Source organism: Alexandromys fortis, unplaced genomic scaffold (genome assembly GCF_014885135.2).
Source record: "Alexandromys fortis isolate MF-2015 unplaced genomic scaffold, M_Fortis_MF-2015_v1.1 scaffold_264, whole genome shotgun sequence".
Lineage (NCBI taxonomy): Eukaryota > Metazoa > Chordata > Mammalia > Rodentia > Cricetidae > Alexandromys > Alexandromys fortis.
Genome location: NW_026068140.1, coordinates 361,389 through 385,260, shown reverse-complemented (window position 1 = coordinate 385,260; position 23,872 = coordinate 361,389). Strand labels below are relative to the sequence as shown.

At 52.4% G+C, this 23,872-nt stretch overlaps 2 protein-coding genes across 8 annotated transcripts in view; one reads left to right on the top strand and one right to left on the bottom strand.

The window, feature by feature from the left end:
* Positions 1-11,360, top strand: part of Pde1b (phosphodiesterase 1B) — a 27,568-nt gene extending 16,208 nt beyond the window's left edge. For all 5 annotated transcript variants that reach the window (XM_050126709.1, XM_050126713.1, XM_050126710.1 and 2 more), the window contains 14 exons: positions 958-1,071; positions 2,733-2,915; positions 3,085-3,151; positions 3,476-3,592; positions 5,605-5,745; positions 6,129-6,229; positions 6,320-6,445; positions 6,562-6,663; positions 7,757-7,877; positions 8,076-8,157; positions 8,449-8,557; positions 9,012-9,142; positions 9,621-9,743; positions 10,159-11,360. In XM_050126709.1, the coding sequence (XP_049982666.1) occupies positions 958-1,071; positions 2,733-2,915; positions 3,085-3,151; positions 3,476-3,592; positions 5,605-5,745; positions 6,129-6,229; positions 6,320-6,445; positions 6,562-6,663; positions 7,757-7,877; positions 8,076-8,157; positions 8,449-8,557; positions 9,012-9,142; positions 9,621-9,724 (1,498 nt within the window). In that variant the 3' untranslated portion in view covers positions 9,725-9,743; positions 10,159-11,360. The remainder of the gene's footprint in view (positions 1-957; positions 1,072-2,732; positions 2,916-3,084; positions 3,152-3,475; positions 3,593-5,604; positions 5,746-6,128; positions 6,230-6,319; positions 6,446-6,561; positions 6,664-7,756; positions 7,878-8,075; positions 8,158-8,448; positions 8,558-9,011; positions 9,143-9,620; positions 9,744-10,158) is intronic.
* On the bottom strand, positions 10,838-20,219 carry Ppp1r1a (protein phosphatase 1 regulatory inhibitor subunit 1A). 3 transcript variants are annotated; one of them, XM_050126715.1, is made up of 9 exons: positions 20,154-20,219; positions 18,607-19,064; positions 15,574-15,634; positions 15,165-15,221; positions 14,659-14,696; positions 14,282-14,345; positions 13,584-13,739; positions 12,651-12,748; positions 10,838-12,206 (listed from the first exon to the last, which is right to left on the bottom strand). In XM_050126715.1, the coding sequence occupies exons 2-9, from the start codon at positions 18,688-18,690 to the stop codon at positions 12,201-12,203; spliced, it is 564 nt and encodes a 187-aa protein (XP_049982672.1). In that variant the 5' UTR covers positions 18,691-19,064; positions 20,154-20,219; the 3' UTR covers positions 10,838-12,200. The 3 variants fall into 3 exon arrangements, with proteins under 3 accessions (XP_049982672.1, XP_049982671.1, XP_049982673.1); XM_050126714.1 differs by lacking the exon at positions 20,154-20,219 and having other exon boundaries at positions 18,607-19,792; XM_050126716.1 differs by lacking the exons at positions 15,165-15,221; positions 20,154-20,219 and having other exon boundaries at positions 18,607-19,788.
* Positions 20,220-23,872: the final 3,653 nt, after the last annotated feature.

Here is a 23,872-nt window from a genome sequence, read left to right as displayed (position 1 = left end):
GTGGGGGTGTTCTCACCCGACCTGAACAGGAGAGTCTGTGTGTAATGGGGGGAGCCTGTGTGTGATGGGGGAGCCTGTGTGTGATGTGTGGGGGGGGAGCAGGTGTTCCCACCTGAACAGGAGAGCCTGTGTGTGATGGGGGTAGGGGGTGTTGGGAGAGTGCTGAGTTCTTGGGAGAGTGGGGAGTTTCTGTCTTCAAAATCACTGTCTAGAGCCAGAGAGTTTCATTTGGAATGCAGAGCTCCTCTTGCTAGACTTCCAAGAAACCTCTCAGTTAGTCAGTGACCCCCACCCCCAGAATCCAAAGCTGCAAAGGATGAAAGATCTGTCCCCTTGGGAAGGCATCAAAAGGGTGAGAGCCTGGTTTCACCCCAGAGCCAGAGACAGGACATGGGCGCAGTGACTCTGCCAGAGGTTATCTGTGGCGTGAGCCTGGGCAGCCAGGGGTTAACTTGCTTTGTCCTGGTTGATGGATTCTGGAATCATAATCCATTAGCTCTGCCTGCGTGGAGTGAGGCCAGGCTAAAGCATTCAGATTGGTCTTTGTTCTGTGCCTTTGCTGCCCTTGCCAGCCCTTGCCAGGATGGAGGGGCTGTGTATGTGCTCAGCCTTTCTGTCTTGACCAAGACAATGAAAGGATCCTGGGGACTGTTTTGATTGGTGTTGATCCCAAAGCCTTCTCTCATGGGGTAATATTGAGACTGTGAAACAAATCATCTCCAGAAACATCACTCCTGGGGCTGCTACCTGTCTAGGCTAACACTGTAGGGGCTGTAGATAAACTTACCACAGGCAGAAGCCATAGCCTGGCATGAAAAACACTGGCTGCTGTTATCATTAGTGTTAGAATTATTAACAGCTCGGAGACTGAAAGTGTTTCTGCAAAGAGCCCCCTATTGAGGAACCCCTGACTGGGCTATAGTGTCTAAATAGGATATCTGCACTCATACCCTGCAGGCTGCGCTTCATGGTGAAGCAGTTGGAGAATGGGGAGGTTAACATCGAGGAGCTGAAGAAAAACTTGGAATACACAGCTTCCCTGCTGGAGGCTGTCTACATCGACGAGACACGGTGAGAGAGGCCTGCAGAGGCAGACTCCAGAGAGGAATGCTGGGGAGGGCGGAGTGACAGGGACAGACAAAGACTGGGTGGGGCAGATATAAGAGGCTGAGGTGGAGCTCAGTGGTGGGGTGCTTGCCTCACTTTCCTGGCACTCTGGCCTGATCTCCAGTACTGGAGGAACAAAAGGAGGAAGAGTGGTGGCTTCAGGGATGCCAGGGACCTTAGAAACCATCTGGTTCAAACCAGTAGAGAACTCTACTTCTCTAGACTTGTGTTGGCCAGGAGGGATGACTCTGAACTTGTAGTGTGCAGGGATGAGTTGAAAAGTGTCTGTAGACCCACAGTGGAGCACCAGACTGAAATCTCAAGGTCCAAATCAGGAGCAGAAGGAGACGCACGAGCAAGGAACTCAGGACCGCGAGGGGTGCCCCCACACACTGAGACAATGGGGATGTTCTATCGGGAACTCACCAAGGCCAGCTGGCCTGGGTCTGAAAAAGCCTGGGTTAAAACCGGTCTCGCTGAACATAGCGGACAATGAGGACTACTGAGACCTCAAGAACAATGGCAATGGGTTTTTGATCCTACTGCACTTATTGGCTTTGTGGGAGCCTAGGCAGTTTGGATGCTCACCTCACTAGACCTGGATGGAGGTGGGTGGTCCTTGGACTTCCCACAGGGCAGGGAACCCTGATTGCTCTTTGGGCTGACAAGGGAGGAGGACTTGATCGGGGGAGGGGGGGGGAAAGGGGGAGGTGGCGGGGGGGGGGGGGAAGAGACAGAAATCTTTAATAAATAAATAAATAAATAAATAAATATTCTAAAAAAAAGAAAAGTGTCTGTAAATTACATCCTGGCTCCTACAGACAGATCTCCTCCCCACAATAATTCACTCATTATATGTTAATTTATTTTGAAAAATATTTTGGAGGAATTAGCATAAATAAAATTTTTCATTAAATGTACCAGTCTTTAAAACATTTTTTTAATTTGAGAAAGATTTATTTATATTAATTTTACTTGTATGTGCATGTGTGTATGTATGTGTACTACATGCATGCCTCTGCCAACACAGAGGCCAGAGAGGGTATGGGATCTTCTGGAACTGGAGTAACAGGCAGTTTCAACTGCTTGATGTGGGTTCTGGGAACTGAAGCCTGGTTCTCTGCAAGAATAGCAGGTGTTCTCAACCATTCAGCCATCTACCAAGCCCCTTACCAGCTTAATGTAACTACTAGAATAGTGAAAATTTCTTTTTTGCTGTTATTTTGTTTATTTGAGACAAGGCCTCATATAGTCCAGGTTGGCCTTGAACTTGCTATCTAGCTAGCAAGTTGAACTCTGGTCTTCCTGCTTCTACCATACCAGAAAAAATTTAATTTCATATGTGAACCTTGCAGTTTATTTCTGATGGACTGTGGTGCCCTGTAGCATCCCTGGAACGTGGTGTTTCATTGTCTGCTAAAACATGTCCATAGTGACTTCACTGCTTTCCACCGTAAGCCCTTTCATACTGGAGGTGTTCCACAGGAATATAGACACAAAGCACTGTAGTAAAGGGAAGGGAAGGTGAGGACTGGGGGGAAGTCACAAATGGGGTACGGCAGGTATTGGGTTACTAGTATGGAAACACTTGCTTTCTTTCCTCTGTAATGTTCCCCTGGTCCCAGGCAAATTCTGGATACTGAGGATGAGCTTCGGGAACTTCGGTCAGATGCTGTGCCTTCAGAGGTGCGGGACTGGCTGGCCTCTACCTTCACCCAGCAGACCCGAGCCAAAGGTCGCAGGGCAGAAGAGAAGCCCAAGTTCCGAAGCATCGTGCATGCTGTGCAGGCCGGGATCTTCGTGGAGCGGTGAGGTTTGCCGGTACTCGGCTTTCCCCATCTCTGTCATGCCCTCTGTCCCAGCCAGCCTGATCTCTCATGACCCCACTCACCCCGAGACCTATCTCCACAGCCCCAGTTGGCTAAGGCTCTGTTCCCCTGGCCAGATACTTGATTTATCCTCTATGGTCTTTTTTAGGATGTTCCGGAGAACATATACTGCTGTGGGCCCCACATATTCTACTGCAGTCCACAACTGTCTCAAGGTGACCCCTGGGTTTTTTGGGAAAGAAGAGAGGGTTGGAGTTGATATAGCCATTGGGACTTCCAGATTCTGTTTGTGCTGTGATTTTTTACTTCCCTTTTAACTAGTATTTTCATGTTCTTTTGAACAGTTTTTGCCCACCCAGAGACAAACCCATGTCTTCTTGTCTCCCTGATACTGAGAGATATCTAGGAAAAAAGAAACCTATGCAACCACCTTTGCTTTCTCGAGTCATTGGGAAGTGTGCCTAGAAGTCTGACTAATCTCCCTATGGCAGGGGCGCTCTGGAGGGGGCTTTCCCGCTTAGCATATTGTTTTTCTGCAGAACCTGGACCTCTGGTGCTTTGATGTCTTTTCCTTGAACCGGGCAGCAGATGACCACGCTCTGAGGACCATTGTTTTTGAGTTGCTGACTCGGCATAGCCTCATCAGCCGCTTCAAGGTTGGGCAGCACCCTGTAGGCTGGCTCTCTCCACTCCTTTCTGTGCTGGCAGAGAGATTCCCAATGAGCAGACTCCACGCTCCCTCGTCCTGTCCCAGTGTCAGGGGTGACACCCCTGCTCATCCCTGTCTTGCCTCTACTGAAACTGCTGTAATCCAGACTCTCCCTTCACTCGAGGAGTGAATGCTCCTAGGCCTGCAAGCATTTAGCTTGGGACACTGCTCATGCCCTTTTCCTCCACAGTCTGTTCCCTCTAGGCTGACTGCCAATTGCCTCCCTTCTGCTCTTGTCTGTGGACCCTGGAGATCTAGAGCCCAGTACTGTCATCCTTTGGGATTAGAGTCTCTCATTTGTTCTCCCGGGGAGGGGACGGGCCAGTGTGAAAAGCTCTGGGAAGAGTTTGGAAGAGCTGTGTGCTTGGCAGAGGAAGATGATCTGGATAGAAGGCTGCTCTAGATCCTTCATCTGGAGGGAAGGAAAACCCACTTCAGAACCCACCTCTGGAAGAGGAGTGTGTGAGGGGTTGATGAGGCTCTGGGGCTCTGGTGACACCTGGCGTGGCTAGTAGATATTGAAGGTGAAGTAGCCTGGAGTGGCCTGGGCTGAGTGGTAAAGGTGTGTGTGGGGTATCCTAGTGGGCCTGTCTTATTTCACGGGGATACTGTCCGTGCAGCCTTCCCTGTTCCTTCTCTCTTCCTCTTTGACACCTCTTAAGAACTGTCACATCAGCCCTGAACTGCTCAACAGGGTTCCCCTCCTGACCTTCTTGAGGCCTTACCTCCTGAACTTTCCTTGCCTCCTCCAGACCCGTCCTTAGGCCAAGAATAGCAGGGTCCCTTTCCCAGCTCCTGTTCACTCTGTCATTTTTAGATGTACTTCAGACATCAGCTTCTGCAAGCTCCTTACCTTTGTGGATGGATGAGGTTTGGGAGTCCCAAGAGCAGCTGCTCTGGGTTGGCTTTAGTTAGCCTGCTTGACTGCTTCACAACAGTTAGAGAAAGGGATGTCCACTGGGTCCTGGTCAGGCTTCCTTCCCAAGCTCCCTGGTCTTTTCCCTCCCTGTTACCTCCTTTCTTTTCCCTTCCCTCTAGGGACACCATGGCAACGCAAAAGCAAGAGTAGTTGTCATGGAAACAGTCCTTTAAAATTCCTTGAATTTGGGGCACAGCCCTCCAGGGGTAGAGACAGGGGAAGCTAGGGTCTGACAAATGGCATGTCTTCTCTACTGTCACTCTGCAGAAGGCTTCCAAGTCCTGAGCCCTGGATCCCTTCCTGGCCTCAGGTGAAGATACTAGCCTTGACCTCTGGGAGCCTTGAGTCTCTTGAAGGAGGCAAAGATACCCAAGGGCATCTGTAGTCAGGGACAGAATTGAGAGTGGCTCTGTCCTGGGTGTGTTTGCATGTCTGTAGATATTGTGGGCCTGGTGGGCTGCTTATTGGCATATGTGGAGTGGAGGTGGTCAGGGACGGCTTCTCAGAGCAGGTGCTCCACATCTGCGGCAAGGGTCCCTGCAGCTCCTCTTACCTCCCTTTGCTCTGAGCCTTCTCTGTGGCTTTGGGGATGGTGCAGGTGGTTGGAAGGTAGGAGGGAGGCTTTCTTTCATTTTCTTAGAAATCTCCAGGGAAATAATAATAATTATAGATACTCTTCAGAGAGTACTTACTAAATGCCTTGTACTTTTCTCATTAAATCCCAGGTAGGTGGTATTATCTTTATTTTGCAATTAGGAAGGCACAGGGAGGCGTAGGGATTACCCAAGGTCACACAGGCTGCAGGTGGTAGAGCCTGGATCTGAGCCCATCTCTATGATCAGAGCCTGTGTTAGTTCTCTGGGCCATACCCAATTGTTTTTGGGCAGGGTAAGTGGGTGAAGTGGGGTTGAGACTTTTCTGCCTTAGCCAAGTGCTGGGGTGAGCATCATTCCACCTGACTACCATGTACAGAATGCTGCCATTGCCTGTCTCTTCACTCTTGTAGATCCTTGATATCTCCATTCTTCCCTCTCCTGCAGATTCCTACTGTGTTCCTGATGAGTTTTCTGGAGGCCTTGGAGACAGGTTATGGGAAATACAAGAACCCTTACCACAACCAGATCCATGCAGCCGATGTGACTCAGACAGTCCATTGCTTCCTGCTCCGCACAGGCATGGTGGTAGGTGCCTGGTCATGTTGTCCAGGTCCTGTGGATCCAGAACTAGGAAGCCTTGGCTGCTCTCTTAGTGTCCTTTTCCTTGGGGTGCCTGCTTCCATGGGGTGCCAACACCTGCAGAGTCAAATGCATTAACTTCGTCCAGAGAATCCTCAGGTGTACCAATATTTCTTGGGCACTGTTGGGGATACATGTGGGTATATGACTGCTGGGGACAGAGGAGAGTTGAAACACATGGCTAGCTCTGATGATGGATGGAATGCTGTAGCTGTGAGGGTCTGGGCAGTGACTGGCAGAGGGCTAGGATGGAATGTTGTAGCTGTGAGGGTGTCTGGGCAGTGACTGGCAGAGGGCTAGCCCAAGTTTCTCCTCTTCCTCGCCCCCAGCACTGCCTGTCAGAGATTGAGGTCTTGGCCATCATCTTTGCTGCAGCCATCCATGACTATGAGCACACAGGCACAACCAACAGCTTCCACATCCAGACTAAGTGAGCAGTAGGGCATGGTCGGGGCAGGGGGGGCCAAGGTTGCCGGCGGAGCCCTTTACAGGGGCCTGGGCGTAACATACAGCTCCACAGGTCTGAATGTGCCATCCTGTACAATGACCGCTCGGTGCTGGAGAACCACCACATCAGCTCTGTTTTCCGAATGATGCAGGACGATGAGATGAACATTTTTATCAATCTCACCAAGGATGAGTTTGTGTGAGCACAGGACAGCATGTGGCATCCCTGAAACCCTATCCCAGCCTTCTTTTCCCCATATCCTTTAGTCCTGCCAGTGCTGAGAGGACCGGTCTCTTCTCTGTCTGTCCACTTAGAGAACTTCGGGCCTTGGTTATTGAGATGGTGTTGGCCACAGACATGTCCTGCCATTTCCAGCAAGTGAAGTCCATGAAGACAGCTCTGCAGCAGCTGGAAAGGTAGCACGTGAAGGGGTGTAGGCAGGGCCAGGCCAGAGGGAGGGTCTTGTGAATCAGTGTGTACACTGAGCAGTTGGTGTTCCAGGTTCTTACCTGACTCCAGGCACTCATCTGAGTGAACGTGGCTGTGTGTGGTGTTTGTGAACATGGCTTTGGATTTGTCTAACAGGTCTGATGAGCATTGGCCAGGAACTTGGATAGGTTTTTCAAGACAGGGTTTCTCTGTGTTGCTTTGGAGCCTGTCCTGGAACTAGCTCTTGTAGACCAGGCTGGCCTCGAATTCACAGAGATCCACCTGCCTCTGCCTCCTCACTGCCCCAGCGTGGATAGGAATTTTTATTGTAGCTGCAGGGCAGGATTACTCAGGAATGTTGTTGGGAAATATATTCGGATTTTTCTAGACCCTTGTCCTTATCTGAAATGATAACTGTGAAGTACCTCCCTTCACACTAACTCCTATTTTAGAAGGCCACTGGGAGAGTTGTGTGAGGTTAAAAAAGAACAAAAATGAAGACAGAACAAATGTTATAATTCTAACGCTGTTTAGAAGTGACTGGGAATATATAAGTGTGGGTAAGAGAGAATGGGCTCAGTGTCCTGGAGGTGTGTGTTGACCTGTGTATAGTGTCTGAATGGGGATTGTGGGGTCACTGTGGGCAGTTGTTGGGGGGTTAATGGCAAGGATCATGATGATGGCCGTTGTACATAACATCCCTGGTGCATATTATGTGTCAGAAATACTTGTTATAAGTCATTTAATTCTCAGAACAACTCAACATGTGACAGGCTTGTTATTTTCACTTTTGGCTTGAAGAAAATGAATTATGGATTTTTCAGTAACTTGCTTAGTGTCTCACAATCGTGGGTGGTAGAGATGAGGGGGAGTCACATTCATGCCCATTGATGCTAAGAGCCTGGGTTCTCAGCTACTGATCTGTGCTTCTATGTCTACATACAGATGAGTTTGCTTGTGTGTAGACTTCTTAGAGATATGTGAAAAAGGAGTGTTTGTGTGACTGGAAGTTGGAGACTGGCCAAGGTCTCCTTTTCCTAGAAGATCAGTTTCCCTTTTTTTAACACCTGCCTTAATCAGTATTGACAAGTCCAAGGCCCTATCTCTTCTGCTTCATGCTGCTGACATCAGCCATCCAACCAAGCAGTGGTCAGTCCACAGCCGCTGGACCAAGGCCCTGATGGAGGAATTCTTCCGCCAGGTAACCCTGTCAATGGAGCTTCCCACACCTACTCCAGAGCTCCACTCCTGAACTGATCCCAAGCCTGTGGGGTCGTCTCTACCCACAGAGCTGGACACGGGTTATCTCCACTCACCCCTCATTTCCAGCGTCCCCTTCTCCCATTGCAGCCATTTCTCCCCCCAGCCCTCCCAACTCTGAGGCATCTTCTCTTCCCAGGGTGACAAGGAAGCAGAGCTGGGGCTGCCCTTCTCTCCACTCTGTGATCGCACCTCCACATTGGTGGCCCAGTCCCAGATAGGTGAGTCCAGGGGGACAAGGAAAGGGGCTGTCTGGGCTTGGCCAGGCTTGTCCCACACCTCCAAGTCCCTAAACTGTTCTTGTTGAGGCAAGGATTCTGGGCTGGATACCTAGCACTGCATTGGAAGGGTCTCTCTGGGCTCACATAGATACTGTCCCCAGGTTGTCCCAGCGGGGGAGTTCACTCCAGGTCACCCTCTAGGCTTTGTCACTTACAGCCTCACAACCAGGCTCTCCTGTGTCTGCCTTGTCCTCCAAGTGCGACACTTGTGCTGCTTCTCCCTTCCTGCAGGTTTCATCGACTTCATTGTGGAGCCCACCTTCTCTGTGCTGACTGATGTGGCAGAGAAGAGTGTCCAGCCCTCGGCGGATGATGATTCCAAGTCTAAAAGTCAGCCTAGGTGACTGTGGCTGGGGTAGCCATGTCCTGGTCCATTGGCTGCACAGAGATGATTCTTTCAGCCTAGATGGGAGGGAGGGGAGGGTAGGCAAGAGGTTAGGGAGGGAGGGGGAAGGGAGGGAGGCAGGCAGGATGCTTCAGATCTGAGAGCCCCTCTCTTGTCACAGAATACTGAGCCTAGCTCTCACCTAGGCTCCCTACATTGTTTTTTCCTTAAGCGTCTAAACTGTCTTTCAGATAATCTTGTTTTCCTTCTACCAGGAGATTGAGTGTGGAGAGGGGGGGGGCTACAATTATGGGAAGTCAGACAAGGATGTGAGGGTATCTAGAAGAGGGAAAACGACTCCGGCCTTTCTGGTCTTCCATCTTCTCCATGCTGAGGGCTAAGAATGGGATTCTGAAGAGGGCTGGGTCTCACTTCTGGAATTGGGCGTTTGAATGGGTCTTGTTTCTAGCTTCCAGTGGCGCCAGCCTTCTTTAGATGTAGACGTAGGAGACCCCAACCCTGATGTGGTCAGTTTCCGCTCCACCTGGACCAAGCACATTCAGGAGAACAAACAGAAGTGGAAGGAACGGGCAGCAAGTGGTGGGTGTTATTTGTGCATGTGTGTGAACATTCTAGGGCTGGTGGAGCAACAGCAGCCCCTTTGCGTTAAGCCCCAGGCAGCTCTTTGACTCTTCAAGTTGGGAATGGAGCCAGTCAGACTAAAATAAGAGGCCACACGAAGGCTGACGGGTTGAGTGGTTTGGGCTGTTCTAGAATGGAAGCTGGAGAGATGACAGGACAGCCACAGTGTTCTGAGTTCTGGGACCCTCTGCGCGTGCCATGGCTGGGCTCCTTGCACACTGGCTGTCTGCAAATGGTGCCCCTGGAGATCTGAGTTACTTGGTGGTTCCTGCTGCACTGTGAGCAGGGGCTGTGAGTTTTTTTGTGTGCGGGGTAGGAGGTAGCTCAGATTGGAGGAGGTAGTAGATGAGCCAGGCCTCTTCTTTTCTTTACATGCACCTTGGTTCTGGAGAAACTATTTCTTGGCCTAACGTCAGCTTCCTTGGACCCTCTGCAGGCATCACCAACCAGATGTCCATTGACGAACTATCCCCCTGTGAGGAAGAGGCCCCACCCTCCCCTGTCGAAGATGAGCGCAACCAGAACGGGAATCTGGATTAGAGAGCTGGGGGCTGGCCAGGTGAGCTAGGAGGCAGGAGGGTAGCTAAGCCAGCGTGGCTTCAGGTGGCTCTCTGGGCTCTGCTCAGCAGGAGAGAAGAATTGGAGGCACAGGACAGAGCCAGGGCACGGGTGGGGAGCAAGGGACTCCTGTCACCTTCTTTGGCCCCATATTCTTTCATGAAGGAAGAAAGGATAGAGCAGCAGACAGGATGACACATGTGCCGGGCTGTGAGCTATGGAGCAGGCAGCAGTCTGGGTACAAGGTTCGGTGGGGCAAGAGTAAACGTGACTTTATTTCAGCCCAGCTCGTACCATTGGCTGCCATGCATCTGACAGGGGACGAAGGGAGGACTGCAGGGGATTTGGAGAAGGAAGATCAGGTTAAGAGATAAAGTTCAAGAGCAGAACACTGAAGTGTTTCCTTCTTTCGACAGGTCCTCACTGAGTCCAAAGTCTTCGATGTCATTAGCACTATCCATCTGACTGTGGTTCCCCCATCTGCTCCAAGGGAGTGTGTTGGTCGTGGGAGAGATAGCTCACCTGAAAGCCCAATGCTGGAGCTGGTGGGGTGGGGGAAGGTCCCCTCCCCACCCAATACCCACTGGGACACAAGCCTGGGGAACCACAGGCCCCCAATGGTCACTGTGCCTACCCCTTGCTGGGTAGGTGGCTACTTGGGAGGGGTGAGCTTCCTTCAGGCTTCCTATGGCCTGGAGGGGAGGGTCAGATGCCAGCCCCCTTGGCCCTCCCCATCCTTCTTGCCTCCAAGTTTCTAAGCAATACATTTTGGGGGTTCCCACAGCCCCCACCCCAGATCTTAGCTGGCAGGTCTGGGTTTCCGTTTCCCAAGGAAGCTGGCAGTTTTCAAGGGCCCGCATGGGAAGGGCAGGATGAGGTGGGGACAGCCTCTTGACCCCAGACGTGCTGCTCTAGCACCGCTCCCTTGCAAACTCCCCCTCCTCTGCCCAGGCAGTGGCTGGGAGAGGACGGGAGCCTTGGGATTATGCCTGTGGGAAGACTTTCCGGGGTCCTCAAGAACTTGGGGCTGGCCTGGGCTTGAGAAGCTTGTCACCTGCCCTACCTGGGTCTCTGGCCCTTTGCCTCCTTTCTGTCCCCGGGACTAAGAGGCTCTCATCCGACCAATGTCTGTAAATGCTTTGAGATCTTCCTTCAGTGTGTATGAACAAAGGAAGGAGGGGACAGCTGGCCCTGGTGCAAGTGGGGTAAGGTATGACCCAGCAATCCATGTGGTCAGAGTGGGTCCTTCCTGCCTTCCTTCTCCCAGAACTGGCCTAAGAAGAGATTCCCCTCCCTGGGCCTCTCAGGTTGGAAGGCAGAAGGGGAAGGGCGCAGGGCTGTTGCTGCCTGGGGCACACAGAGCAAGTGCAGCCAGGCAGAGCCTCTTCCTGTCCTCAGGCTCCTTGCCCCACCTCATCCAAGAAAAGGCCGAGTCCAGGTGGCTGCCTCCTCCTTTCTTGTAAATACCAGCCATGCATCTGTACAGTGGGCCCTGTTCTCGTGAAGTCCATCTCCATGGTGGTTAGACTTGCCACTCTGAACCGCATGTGACTCCCCATGCTTCTGGTCTCCCAGGCCCCTGATATAGCCAGAGATCAATAAAGAAGGGAGACTGGCTGGATGTGTGTGGTGTTCTCTCACATGTCATCTTCTGAGTTAGAGCTCTGGCAGGGTGTTCTCCTTGAGAATGGAGAGAGGCCCAGGGGAAGGCTATCTGCGGCACCACCCAAGCTGTGGCGCACTGATGCAGCAAAGAGGGTGAAAGAATCTTGCCTTCTTCCTTTCTTTAATTTTTTTGGGAAAAGCAGAATCAGCATCATGAGAAGCCTGTTTGGGATCAGAAGCCATTTCTCCACCTGTGCATGGTGTTAGTCTTACCCTGACCTCAGGATGAAGGACAAAAGGTGGTCCATTGGGTTTCTAGACACTTGAGTTCTCAGACAGTCTTTCCTATCAGGTTGGAATAAGGAATAGTGGCCACAGAGTTGGATGGAGGCCAGACAATTCCAAATACTTTCTTCTCAGGGTCTAGAGACAAGGTGCACTTCCCACTTATGTCCTGCAGAGGGAGACACAGCACAGGATGCCCAGCTTGTCAGGGCTTCTGTTTCAGACCTGCAGTCTCCCAGAGTGCAACCCTTCTGTGTGGGCAGAGCTTTCCTCAGTAAGGAAAGAAAGCACTGAGGTGCTCTTTGACTTCCAGACTCCCATTTCTCTTTATGAACATAAAATCTAGGCTTTTGTCAGTTTTCCTATTTCCTCCCCTAGTTAGTCCTGAGAGCGGGGGGCTGTGGCGTGCAGACAAGAGCTAAGGAAGGAAGGAATGCCCAGGCTGGAAAAAAGAAGAGCACCAACGACCTAACACCAAATTTATCACTTTTAAAAACAAGAGATTAAGGAACATCCAGTGTCCATGAGTTTCCACACCGCAGTGGCGATCCCGGGATGCCAACTCCTTTCAGACCTGTTGCAGGGGAGGAAAGGGAAGGTGACCGACGGGCCATGGTGTCATCCTTCCCTCTGGTCAGCCCAACTCGCTATCTTCAGAGGCAGCTGCTGCTGTTAATCTCATCTGAGCCCTCTCTTCTGGTCAGGGTTTGGGAAGTATCTCTGCTCTCAGCCCATAATACTTTGGTTCCACCTGCCCTTTATTAAAAATCAAATCAAATCCGTGGCCTACTTTCATCACCTGTTCCAGAAGGCATACATAACAAACTTTCCATTTGATCCTCCCTGCAGCCACTTAATCCCGTCTCTCTTTGTCAGAAGAGATATTTGGCTTCGTACCACAAAGGTTAAATTTTCAGTGACTGAATGACGCTGCTCTTTTGTCTACACCTCTGGCTCTAAACTCTAGGCCCTACAACCTGCTCTTCTGCTGGCCCAAAGCCCAGCCCATGGAGCTTACCAAGCTGGCTCCCTGGGAATCCGTTGGTGGCAAGGGGTCCTTTGTGCTGGGCTGCACACCACACTGCTCCTGAATCTTGGGGGTGGATGCTGCAGGCTCTAGGGAGGGAAAGTGAGTGGTGGAGGGAGAACCAGCCCTTATACAGGGGCTGCAGCTGCTGAGAAGGGGCCCCAAGACCCACTGGGTACAGATCTACCCTGCCATTGGTAGGGTAGACCTAACTGCCTCTGGTCAGTTACTATGATAGCTCACTCCCCCCCACCCCCACCCCCAGCCAGGGATTGAAAAGTAAAAACAAAACAAAACCACCAAACCCTCTAAAAAGTTAAAACTAAAATTAGATCATAAACTCAGGTGAGGCTAAGCCTGACATGAACTGCTTTGATCCCACTCAGTGTAACTATTCACTGGACTGCAGAAAACATCATGTGTTTGATTGCAGGATGCTCTGCCAGGTAGGTGTGTTACCTGACACACAGAACAGACAGTGTGTGTCACTTTCACAGAGCTGGAAATGGTAGGAATTCTGGAACAATCTGGAACCGTGGCTGTGGATTAACACTATCAGCTCTGCGTTCCCGTGCTGAACCAGACTCACTGGAAGACTCCAAGGCAACCCCAGTGAAACAGACACCAGCTCTGCCGGTGAACTGGCCAGTCGTGGAGGTGGGACTGTAGCCCTGGCTCTGTTGCAGGGCCAAATACTGTTTTCAACCTGGTGGGGTTTCCTCATTTCCCAGCCACATGAAGATATCTGTGGTCCAAGGTGGTAGCTTACAGTAAGACAAAGCAATTCAAACGTGATGTGCGGAATACATCATGTCCTTGACTGAGCCTTAGGCCTGCTATTCCATCTCTCCCAGGCTGTGACTCCTCCCCTTCCCTCAGTGGGCAAAGCTGGCTGGGGAACACACCTCCCAGGCTTGTACATACTTTGTGCTATCCCAGGAGTACCCGGCCTTGACGCTGAGCCTGTGTCTGGGATCTCAAGTGGGTAGGACTCCTGGGTCCCTGTGCTCTCAGCAGCTTCCTCAGGTTCCTCTCCTTGCTTCTGTTGCCCTAGGTGATGCTCAACCATCGTCTGGAGCTCTTGGGGGCATAGAGAAAGGAGGAAACATTGACTATGACTGCCTAAAATCTCCCTTGGGGGGTTCTTTCAAATTCAGTAGCCCCACCAATGGGTCTGTGCACATTTCTGGGTGCTTGAATTTCCAGTGTGATGAGATCCTAAACAGGGAGGAACACTGACTGGGCAACAAGGAGACACATAAAAGCAGGAGCATAAATGTTCTTTCAAAGGCAAGTAGGAGAGGGAAAGAGTCTTCACGTACACAAGACACTCCTAACGTACTAGTGTCCATGGTCTCCCTAGGGGCAGGAGAGAGGCCTCAGTTTGGAGTCAAGAAATACAGCACCTTCCACGTGCTGTGCTGATGAGGTCACGTGCTATTTATCTACCATAGTGAGGAGGTGGCATTCAGGCTTGGGCTACAAGAGACTCCTGCACATAGCACCAGCTCTACTCAAATAAAGGCAGACCCAGTGGCCTCCCAAGGGTTCCCGGCACAGGGCTACTAGATCTTTTCTCCCTAGCTTCAGGCAGAAGGGAAATTGGAAAGGAGATGCCAAACCTTTCATGGTGGGTGTGGTCCTTGTCATCTTCTTCCGTTGCCGTGGAGACATTGACAAAGTGGACTGTGAAGACACAGAACCTGGATAGGTGCCAGTCCTCCCCCACCCCCTTTGCCTTGGCATGCTTTTGGATTAGAGGTCAGGGCAGGTGGGTTTCAGGAGAGAGAAGATTCCGCCAGGCTGAGCATGGAGATTGTGAGATGAACATCAAGGCCTTACTGGTGGGGAACAAGGCTTTTGCTTTGGGTTCTGGGGAGCTTACTCAGGGCCTGTATATCTTATCTAAGTGGGTGCTCTTTCTCACTGAGCCACACCCTAGATCTAGAGGGCCAGGGTTGACTTTTGAGGCTGGACTGAGTAGGAGGGGCCAGCTCACCTTGAGAAGTGGGTTGGGGATCCTGTCTTCATCTATCTCTGAGGGAAATCGGAAACACAACAACAACAACAGCAACAACAACAACAACAACAAAGCCAGTGATAAGAGCAGGAAATCCTGGGAGTCCCCAAAGACTTGAGTTCTGAAGGAGAAGGGACTCCATAGTCACCTGCATCCCGAGCTGTCCCAGGAGCCTGCTCTCTCTGGAGCCCCCTGTACTGCTGCTTGGCTTTGCCAAGGCTCAGGCCTTGTAGCCTAAGCCTGTCTCCTGGCCTCAGGCCTTGACGTTTGTGAAGGCAGATTTGGGGTCCTTCTGCTTTTTTCCCTCCTCTTCACCCCCAAAGCCAGAGCTGAGCTTTCCCAGGAGCAGGGCTCCCTGAGAGAGAATACCAAATTCGTTCTGACCAGGCCCACAGATGCGCATCATTTACGGAAGTTGGGGGGAAGCTGGAGACTTGGGCATCCCAGATTTCAGACTAGCCTGTTTACTTCTTTTGCATACTTACCAAGCTCTTCTGACATTCTCCAAGACCTTGTTCTGTCTCCAGACCTTGGTGGGGACTCTGGTGACCAGAATCCCATTTTCTCCCTGAGCTGTTTCAAACCGTCCCCCCCCCCCCCCGGACCTGATGCCTGCTGATGGAGGCGGTCTCTCCCCCTCACAGCTGTCACTGCCTTTGGAAGTGGGGACAGTGACATCTCAGTTGCTGGAGAAACCTAGAAGGCTGTTGTCACAGCAACCTGCACTTAGTTGACCACCCCAGTTCCTGGGAGACTTAGAGACCAGGTGGTGCCCTCCTCTCCTAGCATAGCCCCATCTTGGGGTGAACGCTTACCCCCAGGTCTGCCCTTCCTCTCTAGCACCCACCCTCTTACAAGGACCCCCTTCTTCCCAGCACTTGTCCCCAGGGTTACCTGGGGATGACTGGTCACTGGTCAGCACAAGTGTGGCAGGGGTGGGGCGGCGCCTCCGAATCTGTGTTAGGGGAGGAGGAAGAGGTTGAAGTGCACCAGGAACACCTTTCAGGTCAACTCTGTCCATCTCTAAAGAGTGTCATGTTACCGTGTGAAGTTCACCTGGGCCGTCTACGCGATTCCTCCCTGGCCTGCCTTCCCACCCCACTCTTGCCCTACTCGGCTTTCCTTACAGCTTTGTCCACTCTGGGCACTGATTTCTGTTGTCTTCTGGTCAATCCTGGATCAATGTTCAGAAATAACATGAGGTCAGAGGACTTCCCTCAGCTTCCAGTCCAGTCCCTAAGCAGACATTAACCTTTGGGGGGCTCATACCCCTCTGCGAAAGGGCTCGGGCCCGTCTGTGGAAGGGCTCCCTTAGGCTCTCCCATCGTGAAGGAAGAAAGGTTTGAGTACACCTCTCCCCTGACCGCCACAGCTCCTCAACACTATAAGGTTTCTTTAGCCTTGGACACACTGGCTTTCTGATTAGTTAGGGAACAGGGGAAGTGGTCCCAATGGTGGACAGGACACGAGGAGGGGTCTTGGCTAGCATCCTGGCCAGCCCCAGGGGAAACTGGGGTATGAAGCTGATTGGTGGCTAAGGATCCAGCTGGGCTCCAGCCTCCCTCCTGCTGGCGGTTTTAATTGTTGTCCCGCTGGCTATTAAGCTGACTGTTGCTGAATTCCACTGACTCTTGGGAGGTGTAGTTTTTCCCTTTCTGGGGAAGGTTTGGAAGACCTTCCAGAGCTCCTGCAGTTCTCTCAGGTAAAGCAAACAGTGTGGGGAAGCAGGAAGGCGTGAGGACCCAAATGATCAGGTTTTGATGTGTTTGTATCTATCACTTGGCTTTGTCACCACTGGCAGTGGTAGCTGGAGGTGACAAGATGCCTAGAAAGTGGGAATAGTAGTAGGGCCTGTGTGAGCCAGAGGGTCTCTTCCCAAAGGAAAAGGGCACTATGGAAGGGGGCTTCAGGGGACATCAGTGACATCTGCTTTTAGTGATGTCCCAGTAGAGCCAGACGTGTGTGTGTGTGTGTGTGTGTGTGTTTAGATACTAAGTGTGAATTGTCTCTGGCTGTTCCTGGTACAAGATGCTTCATGTGTGTAGCAGTGGGACCCACTCTTTGCCAGGATCTGACTCCTTGCCTTCTGACTGAGTAGGGGTGCGATGAGATGGTTAGTGGGGGTTGGGATGGTCATGGAGAGGAGTGGAAGTCACTGAGCCTGGGTGGAATGAGGATTAGTAACTTAACAGTACCCATATTGGGAGCCCAAGGGGCTGAACAGGTCCCGTAACAGACTTTTTTTGCCCTAGACAAGGATTTGAAGGACCCTGAGTACTTGAGAATTGTGATATTGTCAAAGGGAGGAGAGCCAGACTCCCTGGGTCCTAGGCACCCAACAGAGAGGTCTCTTTTCTGTTTCTGCCCCCCAGCTCTCCTAGTCTTCAAGGGCATATGAAGGTTGTGGTGCAGCCCCCACTCCCAACTCTGCTGTGCCCTTAGCTTCCCACTGGGGTAGGAGCTCCTGCTATGCTTGGAACTTTTGTCTACACACTTGGTAACACAGCAGGAAGGACTGGGGGCAAACGTTTAGGCCCAGGAGACAGATTTCTGAAGACTAGAAAAGAGTGGGCAGAGCCCCAGATTTTGCCCCCTTTGGCTCCCTAACACTGTCACGTGCCCACATATGCTCCTTTGCCCCCAACTCCGTGAATCAGCAAGCCTGCCTTCCTCCCTCCCACCTCAACACCAAACAGAAATAGGTGTCAGATCCTGTCTGCCAGTGCGAGGCAGCTCTCAGAACCTCTGGTTCCTCCCCACTCCTGAGTCAGAAGTCATCTTAGTCAATCTCCTGTCTTAGGGCATAGTCCTATTTCTTGAGCCCATGGAACAACTCCTCCTCCTCCTCCTCCCCCTCTCCCCTCTCCCTCAGGTGTGTGAGGTGAGTTCTGGAGGTGCTGGAAGGCCGGGTACCTGGCCCTCCCTTGCCTGGAGGAGCAGAAGTTTTAAAGAGCACATGTGCCATCCCCTTTTTGTCCACACCCAATTCTATCAATCAGCCTAAGCAACGTGGAAACCTCTCTCCCTCTTGCCCATCCCCAGAGGTCTCAGAGTCTCTCAGGTGGGGAGCTCTGCAGTGAGCGGCAGCCCTAGCCTGGAGAGAGCTAGATGCTCCTGTGGAGTTGGTCTCCACATGGCCAGGGAATGCGCAAAGAGACAGGCTGCAGGTAGTAGTAGCCTTTCCATACGCTCGCTGACGCTGAAGCACACTGCTCACTCACACACTGCCGCCTCTGCCAGGCTGCTCTGAGCTAAAAATAGGCCAGGCCAGGAGGCTGGGCCAGGGCCCTGCACTCCCACCCGGTGAGCCAAGCTCTCTGGGTGACTTGACCCCAGCCCGAGACTCTCTCTAGTCGACCGCACTGAGCCTCACGTCCCACCCCCAACCCCCTACTCCAAAGGGCAGGAGTTAGACCCAGGACCCACGTGCTCCGATTTGCAGAAGGGAACAAACATCAGCTTGCAGACCCCCGCCCTCGCCTCAAAGCTCCTCCATCGCTGTCTCCATCCCCTTGGGTGCCACACTCAGAGCCCAAGTGCGGATGAGCCGGAGGGGCGGAGCTGTCTCTTTTTTCACACTTGACGCCCCCCGCCCTGTGCTCTCTCCCGGTCAGTGCCAACACCCAGCCGGGAAACTCCTGGGGTTGACTGAGAGTGAGGGGACGCAAGGTCGCCAGAGGGGGAGGGATCGTGTCCCCAAGGCAGGGCAGGGAGAAACGACGCTCTCGGAGACACCCCGCACAGGGACCCGCACTGGCTGGGAGACGTGGCTCCGCCATTGGGGGAGGGGTTGGAAACCCCCCATAAACTGGGCGAGTGCATCCCCGGAGGGGTGCGGGGCCAGGCAGGGGGGCTGGGCAAGGATTCAGGTTCCGTGACCCGGTCCCTAGTCCTTCGCTGAGTACCGCTGCCCCGCCCTGCCCATACCTGTTCGGCCGCCTCGGGGTCCAGGTGCGGCTCCAGCAGCGGCACGGTGAACTGGATCTTCCGTGGGCTGTTATCCGGCTCCATGGCGTGGGGTACCGCGGCGGCGGGACTCGGGCTGGGAACTCGGGACTCCCTCTCCGCTGCGCTCGAGCCCCGGCCCTAGCCGGGCGCTAGGCTCGGCTCGCAGCTCCCGGCTCGGCGCGCCCCACTCGGCCCGGGGACTGTGCTGCTGCGGATTGGCTCCGCACCGCCCCTCCCGGCCCCCTCCTCCCCAAGTCCTGAGCTTTAACCCCGTCGTGGCTGCGCTGGCGGCTGAGGGGCCGCCCCTCAGGCTGGAGAGCCAGACCTGGTCGGGTCGCTGTCGTAGTCCATCGGCAGGCGGGCATCCAGGTATCCTAGACTCTGGGCAGGAGGTAGATGTGAAAAGAACTTCTTCAAGCTGGGGCAGGTTTCAGGGTCTGAGAGGAAGATGGTATTTATGATGTAAAGGAGATTTCATAAAGAGAAAAGGTGGAAAGGGCATTTAGGCACGCAGCAGGAGAGATTAAGGTTAGACTAAGAGAGGACTTTTCCTTGAGGAAAACTCTAGAGTGGAAGTGAAAACTTGGAGGGCAGGTACGGGCTTTGGATCCTGTCCAGTTTCGGGAACACCCCGAACAGGGAGAGGAGGAGCAGGCTGAGGAGGGTCTCAAGAGCATGGCTGGAATGAGAGAGGAGAGCGGGCCATTTAGGGTAAAGAAGGAGCCTGGGGGTGAAAGCCAATCCTGTTTACGAACTAGATTTCACTTTCTGCTTGCCACATTATGGGGCTGCAGAGGAGGTGAAAGGCCTGCAAGGGGAGCTTGAGGATGAGATGGGGGATGGAGTAGGGCGCCCCTCTGGTGGGGAGGACTGTTTACAGATGACTGGTGTCCACTTTCCCTGTTGGCCGAAGGAGGAAAATGCTGTACTGGGACAGGACACGTGGAAGTTAGGCTACGAGGAGAACGGACTGCGTTGGTATGGGACCAGTGAGGACAAAAGGATGCTCATAGGACCTGGAGTGCCCTGTACTAGGGTGGGGTCACTGGGGGAGGGGCCCCTGATGGATTTAGGAGGCACAGGGGACAGAGATAGAGGAGAAGAAAAGCCTCCAGTGCAGGAGGAGGCACACAGCAGGGCCATGACAGCAGTTTCTAATCCTATCTATCTATCTATCTATCTATCTATCTATCTATCTATCTATCTAATCTATCTTTCTCTGCTCCCCTCCCTGCCTCTCCCTTCCCCTTCAACCCTCTCCCAAGGTCCCCGTGCTCCCAATTTACTCAGGAGATCTTATCTTTTTCTACTTCCCAGTAGATTAGATCTACGTGTGAGGCAGGGTCCTCGCAGGTTTAGGCAAGGCTCCAGGAGAATGGGGCCTTGGTCACCTACCCACCCCCCACTCTAGAGGGCAGCTTTAACCCTCAGTCTGGGATCCTCTATAAGGCTTTCCATGGCCCCTTCCCCTCTTTCCTCCAAAAATAGCCGCCCTCCCCCCCCCTTTCCCCTAGGGATCTCTTTACACAGCCGGCAGGCTCAGCTTTCTCCAGGGCAAGGCCAGGTTGCAGCCACTCAGCAGTGGGCCCTCCATTTGCTGTTCACTGTAGCGGAGACTCTGGGAACGCCTTTCCTCGCCCTGCCCCCTCTCACAGCCTCTTTGCTCTGTTTGGATAGTGGGGCACATCCCAGTGCAGGGGTTCCGGAAGAAGTGGTGAAGCCACCTAACCTCGAAAACAAGGCATGGGTGCCTTACTCATTGTTTTCCTCTTTGTTTCTCCCTCCCACACACACTCTTAGGGACACTGTGTCCTCTAAAGAGAGTCATTTTCTGTCCCCTTGTCCTGGACTGAAGGACCTGAAGGAACAATCTCCACCTCTGACTGGAGCTCACCCCCCACCTCCTTTTCGGTGTCAGAATCTCCGTGCTTCATTTGAGGGTCCGTGGAGTAAGGGAGCTGACCCAGAGGCAGCCCACTTCTGATGTAGTGCTGGGGGGGGGGTATGGGGCCTCCTGGCTTGTCTCCATGCAGAACCTCCTCTATCTGGTCCCTTATGAGATTCCACTCTCGCAGGGTGGTCTAGTTTACTTAGATTCCTTTCCCTTAAATTTTAGCCCCAGAATTCCTAGGGTGCCTTGCTGTTCTCAGTGTTTCTGTCTCAGTCTCCAGATTCCGACTTCCCTTTTTCTGAAAGTTCTAGGCTAGGTGGGGGCCAAGAGAGGCTTAGTGGGGATGATAAGAGGGTTCCTTGGAGCAGCTGTGTAGCAGTGGTGGCAGGGTCTAGGGTGTCCAGGGAGGTCAGAGGAAAGAGAGAGTTTCCTGGCCTGTCTGGCCGGAGGGAGGTGGAGCGGTCCCCAGCACAGCTTCCGCAGGTCGAATGGAGTGGTGATGTGAAGGTGTGTGCATGTTGCTTTGACCTTTATTTGTGCCCTGAGCTGAGTAACAGTGAGCACCTGCTCTGTGTGCAGGAAGCAGTGTGGATTTCACACACAGGGCTGGGAGTTGCAGAGGTCCTGTGCTGCCTGGATAGGGCTCCTAGCTTAGGGGGACTGAGTCTGTCTCTTTCTCTGCTCACATATATATGTCTATGTGAAGAGTGCCCAAGTGGTCACCCCTCCACTGCATCCCGGGTTGCAGAGTCATAACTACTCCAGGGCACACTTCTGGCTCATGGATATTTAAGCTCACAGAGGTGTGACATGGTGATGCTATCACCTAATGGCCACTGTGCTGCCTGTGCTACCTTCTAGATTAATGGATTACACCTTGCTTTTGCCCCATTGGTGTAGATGCATGCTTTCTGCCATGTGCTGGGAGAAGGAGCTTCAAAGGCCCATTTGCCTGTGAAAAATCCTGTCAATGCAATTGTGCCAGGCCCTGGTGGCAGTCTTGCAGCTGGTACTCTTGGAAACGGGGCTGGCATGAATTCTCATTCAACACACTCTCTTCCAAAGTGCCTTACTGTTCCACCAACCACAGCTGCCACTAGTTGTGGAAGAGACTCAGGAGCCCTTGGGCTAGAAACCAGGAACACTTGACTGGCATGAAGCTCGAGGAGGGGCCAGGACTTGACCCAGATGACTTCTTGAAAAACATGGGCACCCAGATGGTCATCTACAGAAGACCAGCCCATAGGGTGGTTAGCCCCAACCATCTTACAGGTTGGATTGACTCTTTCCACAAACATTTGCACATGCCAGCACTCTGAAGAGCTGCAGGTGCGGCAGAACTCAGAAGAGATCAGTGTCTGCTTCTGGACCTCAGTCAGTCTAAGCGCCAAGTGGTTGATAAGTGGTCAATACTACCAGAACAAAGTGTCACAAAAGTAGGGGAACAAGATGCTGTAACTCCCAAGATAAAGAGAAAAGAGAGAGACAGAGAGAGACGGGGATGGGGTGGGGTAGGGTGGGGTGGTCAGCATTACCTTGGGGTTCCTATACCCCCCTGGGCTCAAATCCTAGTTCCATCACTTAGTGTCTGTGACCTTAAACAAGTTGTTTAGCTTCTCAAACTCTTAATTTCCTCAGCCTTGAAACTGGCTTAACAAGAGGCAACCCTGTTATATTAGCGGGAGGATTGGGCTTATGTTGTCCCCAAATGGGTTACATCCATTACATGCTTGCAAATGTTTTCTTCTTTGGTGCTTGCCAAAGCAGGGCATAGGAAAGGGCTATTGATGCTTTCAGAACTCCTGGTGGGGGTGGGTGATATACCAGGAATACATTCCAGCCTCTTTTCAGTCAGGTCCTGCGTCTCCCATGCTTGTCAGATCAGCTGTTCTTAACATCCAGCTGTGTCCACATCAGCATGGGTAATCATTCTACCCTATTAATTAACACTCCCTCCCCTCCCCGTTAATGAGTAAATCTAATGACTTTGACCTGGAGGTAGGATGATGGAAAATTTCCTAGTTACAGGACAGGATGAGGGTTGGTTACCAGGAACAGGGAGGCAGGCCAAGGCCTCCTGGGTTCTGGTGTGTTGTTGTAGGTGGCTCGGGGAGCAGATGCCAGCTTTCCTCCCGGGGCTCTCAGCAGGGGAGGGTGGCTGCAGGAGGGGGTCATTGGAAAGTTATAGCTTGACAGAGAGCTCTGGGCCCTAGCCCTGCTCTGCATCCCCTTTTCCATCTATCCCTGCTGTGACTGGAGGTCCCATGGTTTTCTAGAGTGTGTGTGACAGTGTACAACTAGCAGAGGGGCTTACAGCAGTGGGGATTCTTCATTTCTGGAGTCTAGAGGTTCCAGGTAAAGGTGTCAGAAGGACCTGGCACTCGGGAAGAGTGCCTCCTGCTTTTTCTGGTTACTTCCAGATGTTTCTTGGCTTGTGACAGCACAGCTTCAGTTTCTGTGTCTATGTTCATGGGGCCTGTGTCCCTCTTGTGTGTCTCTCCGTGTCCTCTCTGTGCCCATGGCAAATCCAAGGCAGATTTTTCTGGACACTCTTTTTTTTTGTTTGTTTGTTTCTTTTTTTCTTATTTATTTATTTATTTGTTTGTTTGTTTATTTAAGATTTCTGCCTCCTCCCCGCCACCGCCTCCCTTTTCCCTCCCCCTCCCCCAATCAAGTCCCCCTCCCTTGTCAGCCCAAAGAGCAATCAGGGTTCCCTGCCCTGTGGGAAGTCCAAGGACCACCCACCTCCATCCAGGTCTAGTAAGGTGAGCATCCAAACAGCCTAGGCTCCCACAAAGCCAGTATGTGCAGTAGGATCAAAACCCATTGCCATTGTTCTTGAGGTCTCAGTAGTCCTCATTGTCCGCTATATTCAGCGAGTCCGGTTTTATCCCATGATTTTTCAGACCCAGTCCAGCTGGCCTTGGTGAGTTCCCGATAGAACATCCCCATTGTCTCAGTGTGTGGGTGCACCCCTCGCGGTCCTGAGTTCCTTGCTTGTGCTCTCTCTCCATCTGCTCCTGATTTGGACCTTGAGATTTCAGTTTTCTGGACACTCTTAACCAACGATGACAGCAGCAATCTGGTTCCCTTCTAGGTCTAGGGGGACATGCATGTTTATCTTGTAAACAGACTGGTGAGAAGGTCTGGCCAGTATCTGGACAGCCATCCTAGATACTGTAGTTGTACTCAGGCTGGCCCAGGGGGCTAGTGCCTCTGGGTCTCTCTCCTGTGTCTAGAAGTGCTCAGGACCTGGGGGGTTGGTCTAGGTCTACAGGTCTTGAAGAGGATGCTTCTAGGGGTAGAGAGTGGAAGGACAGAAGCAGGGAGTTCCTCAGCAGCCAGGATCCCTTT

Excerpts from the sequence above, each read along its gene's own strand:
- Ppp1r1a (XM_050126715.1), bottom strand. The coding sequence starts at position 18,690 with ATGGAGCCGGATAACAGCCCACGGAAGATCCAGTTCACCGTGCCGCTG. Across the intron at positions 15,635-18,606 it reads ACCCCGAGGCGGCCGAACAG|ATTCGGAGGCGCCGCCCCAC; the intron begins GTATGGGCAGGG and ends CCCCTAACACAG. Across the intron at positions 13,740-14,281 it reads GACCACACCCACCATGAAAG|AGCTCCAGACGATGGTTGAG; the intron begins GTTTGGCATCTC and ends TATGCCCCCAAG.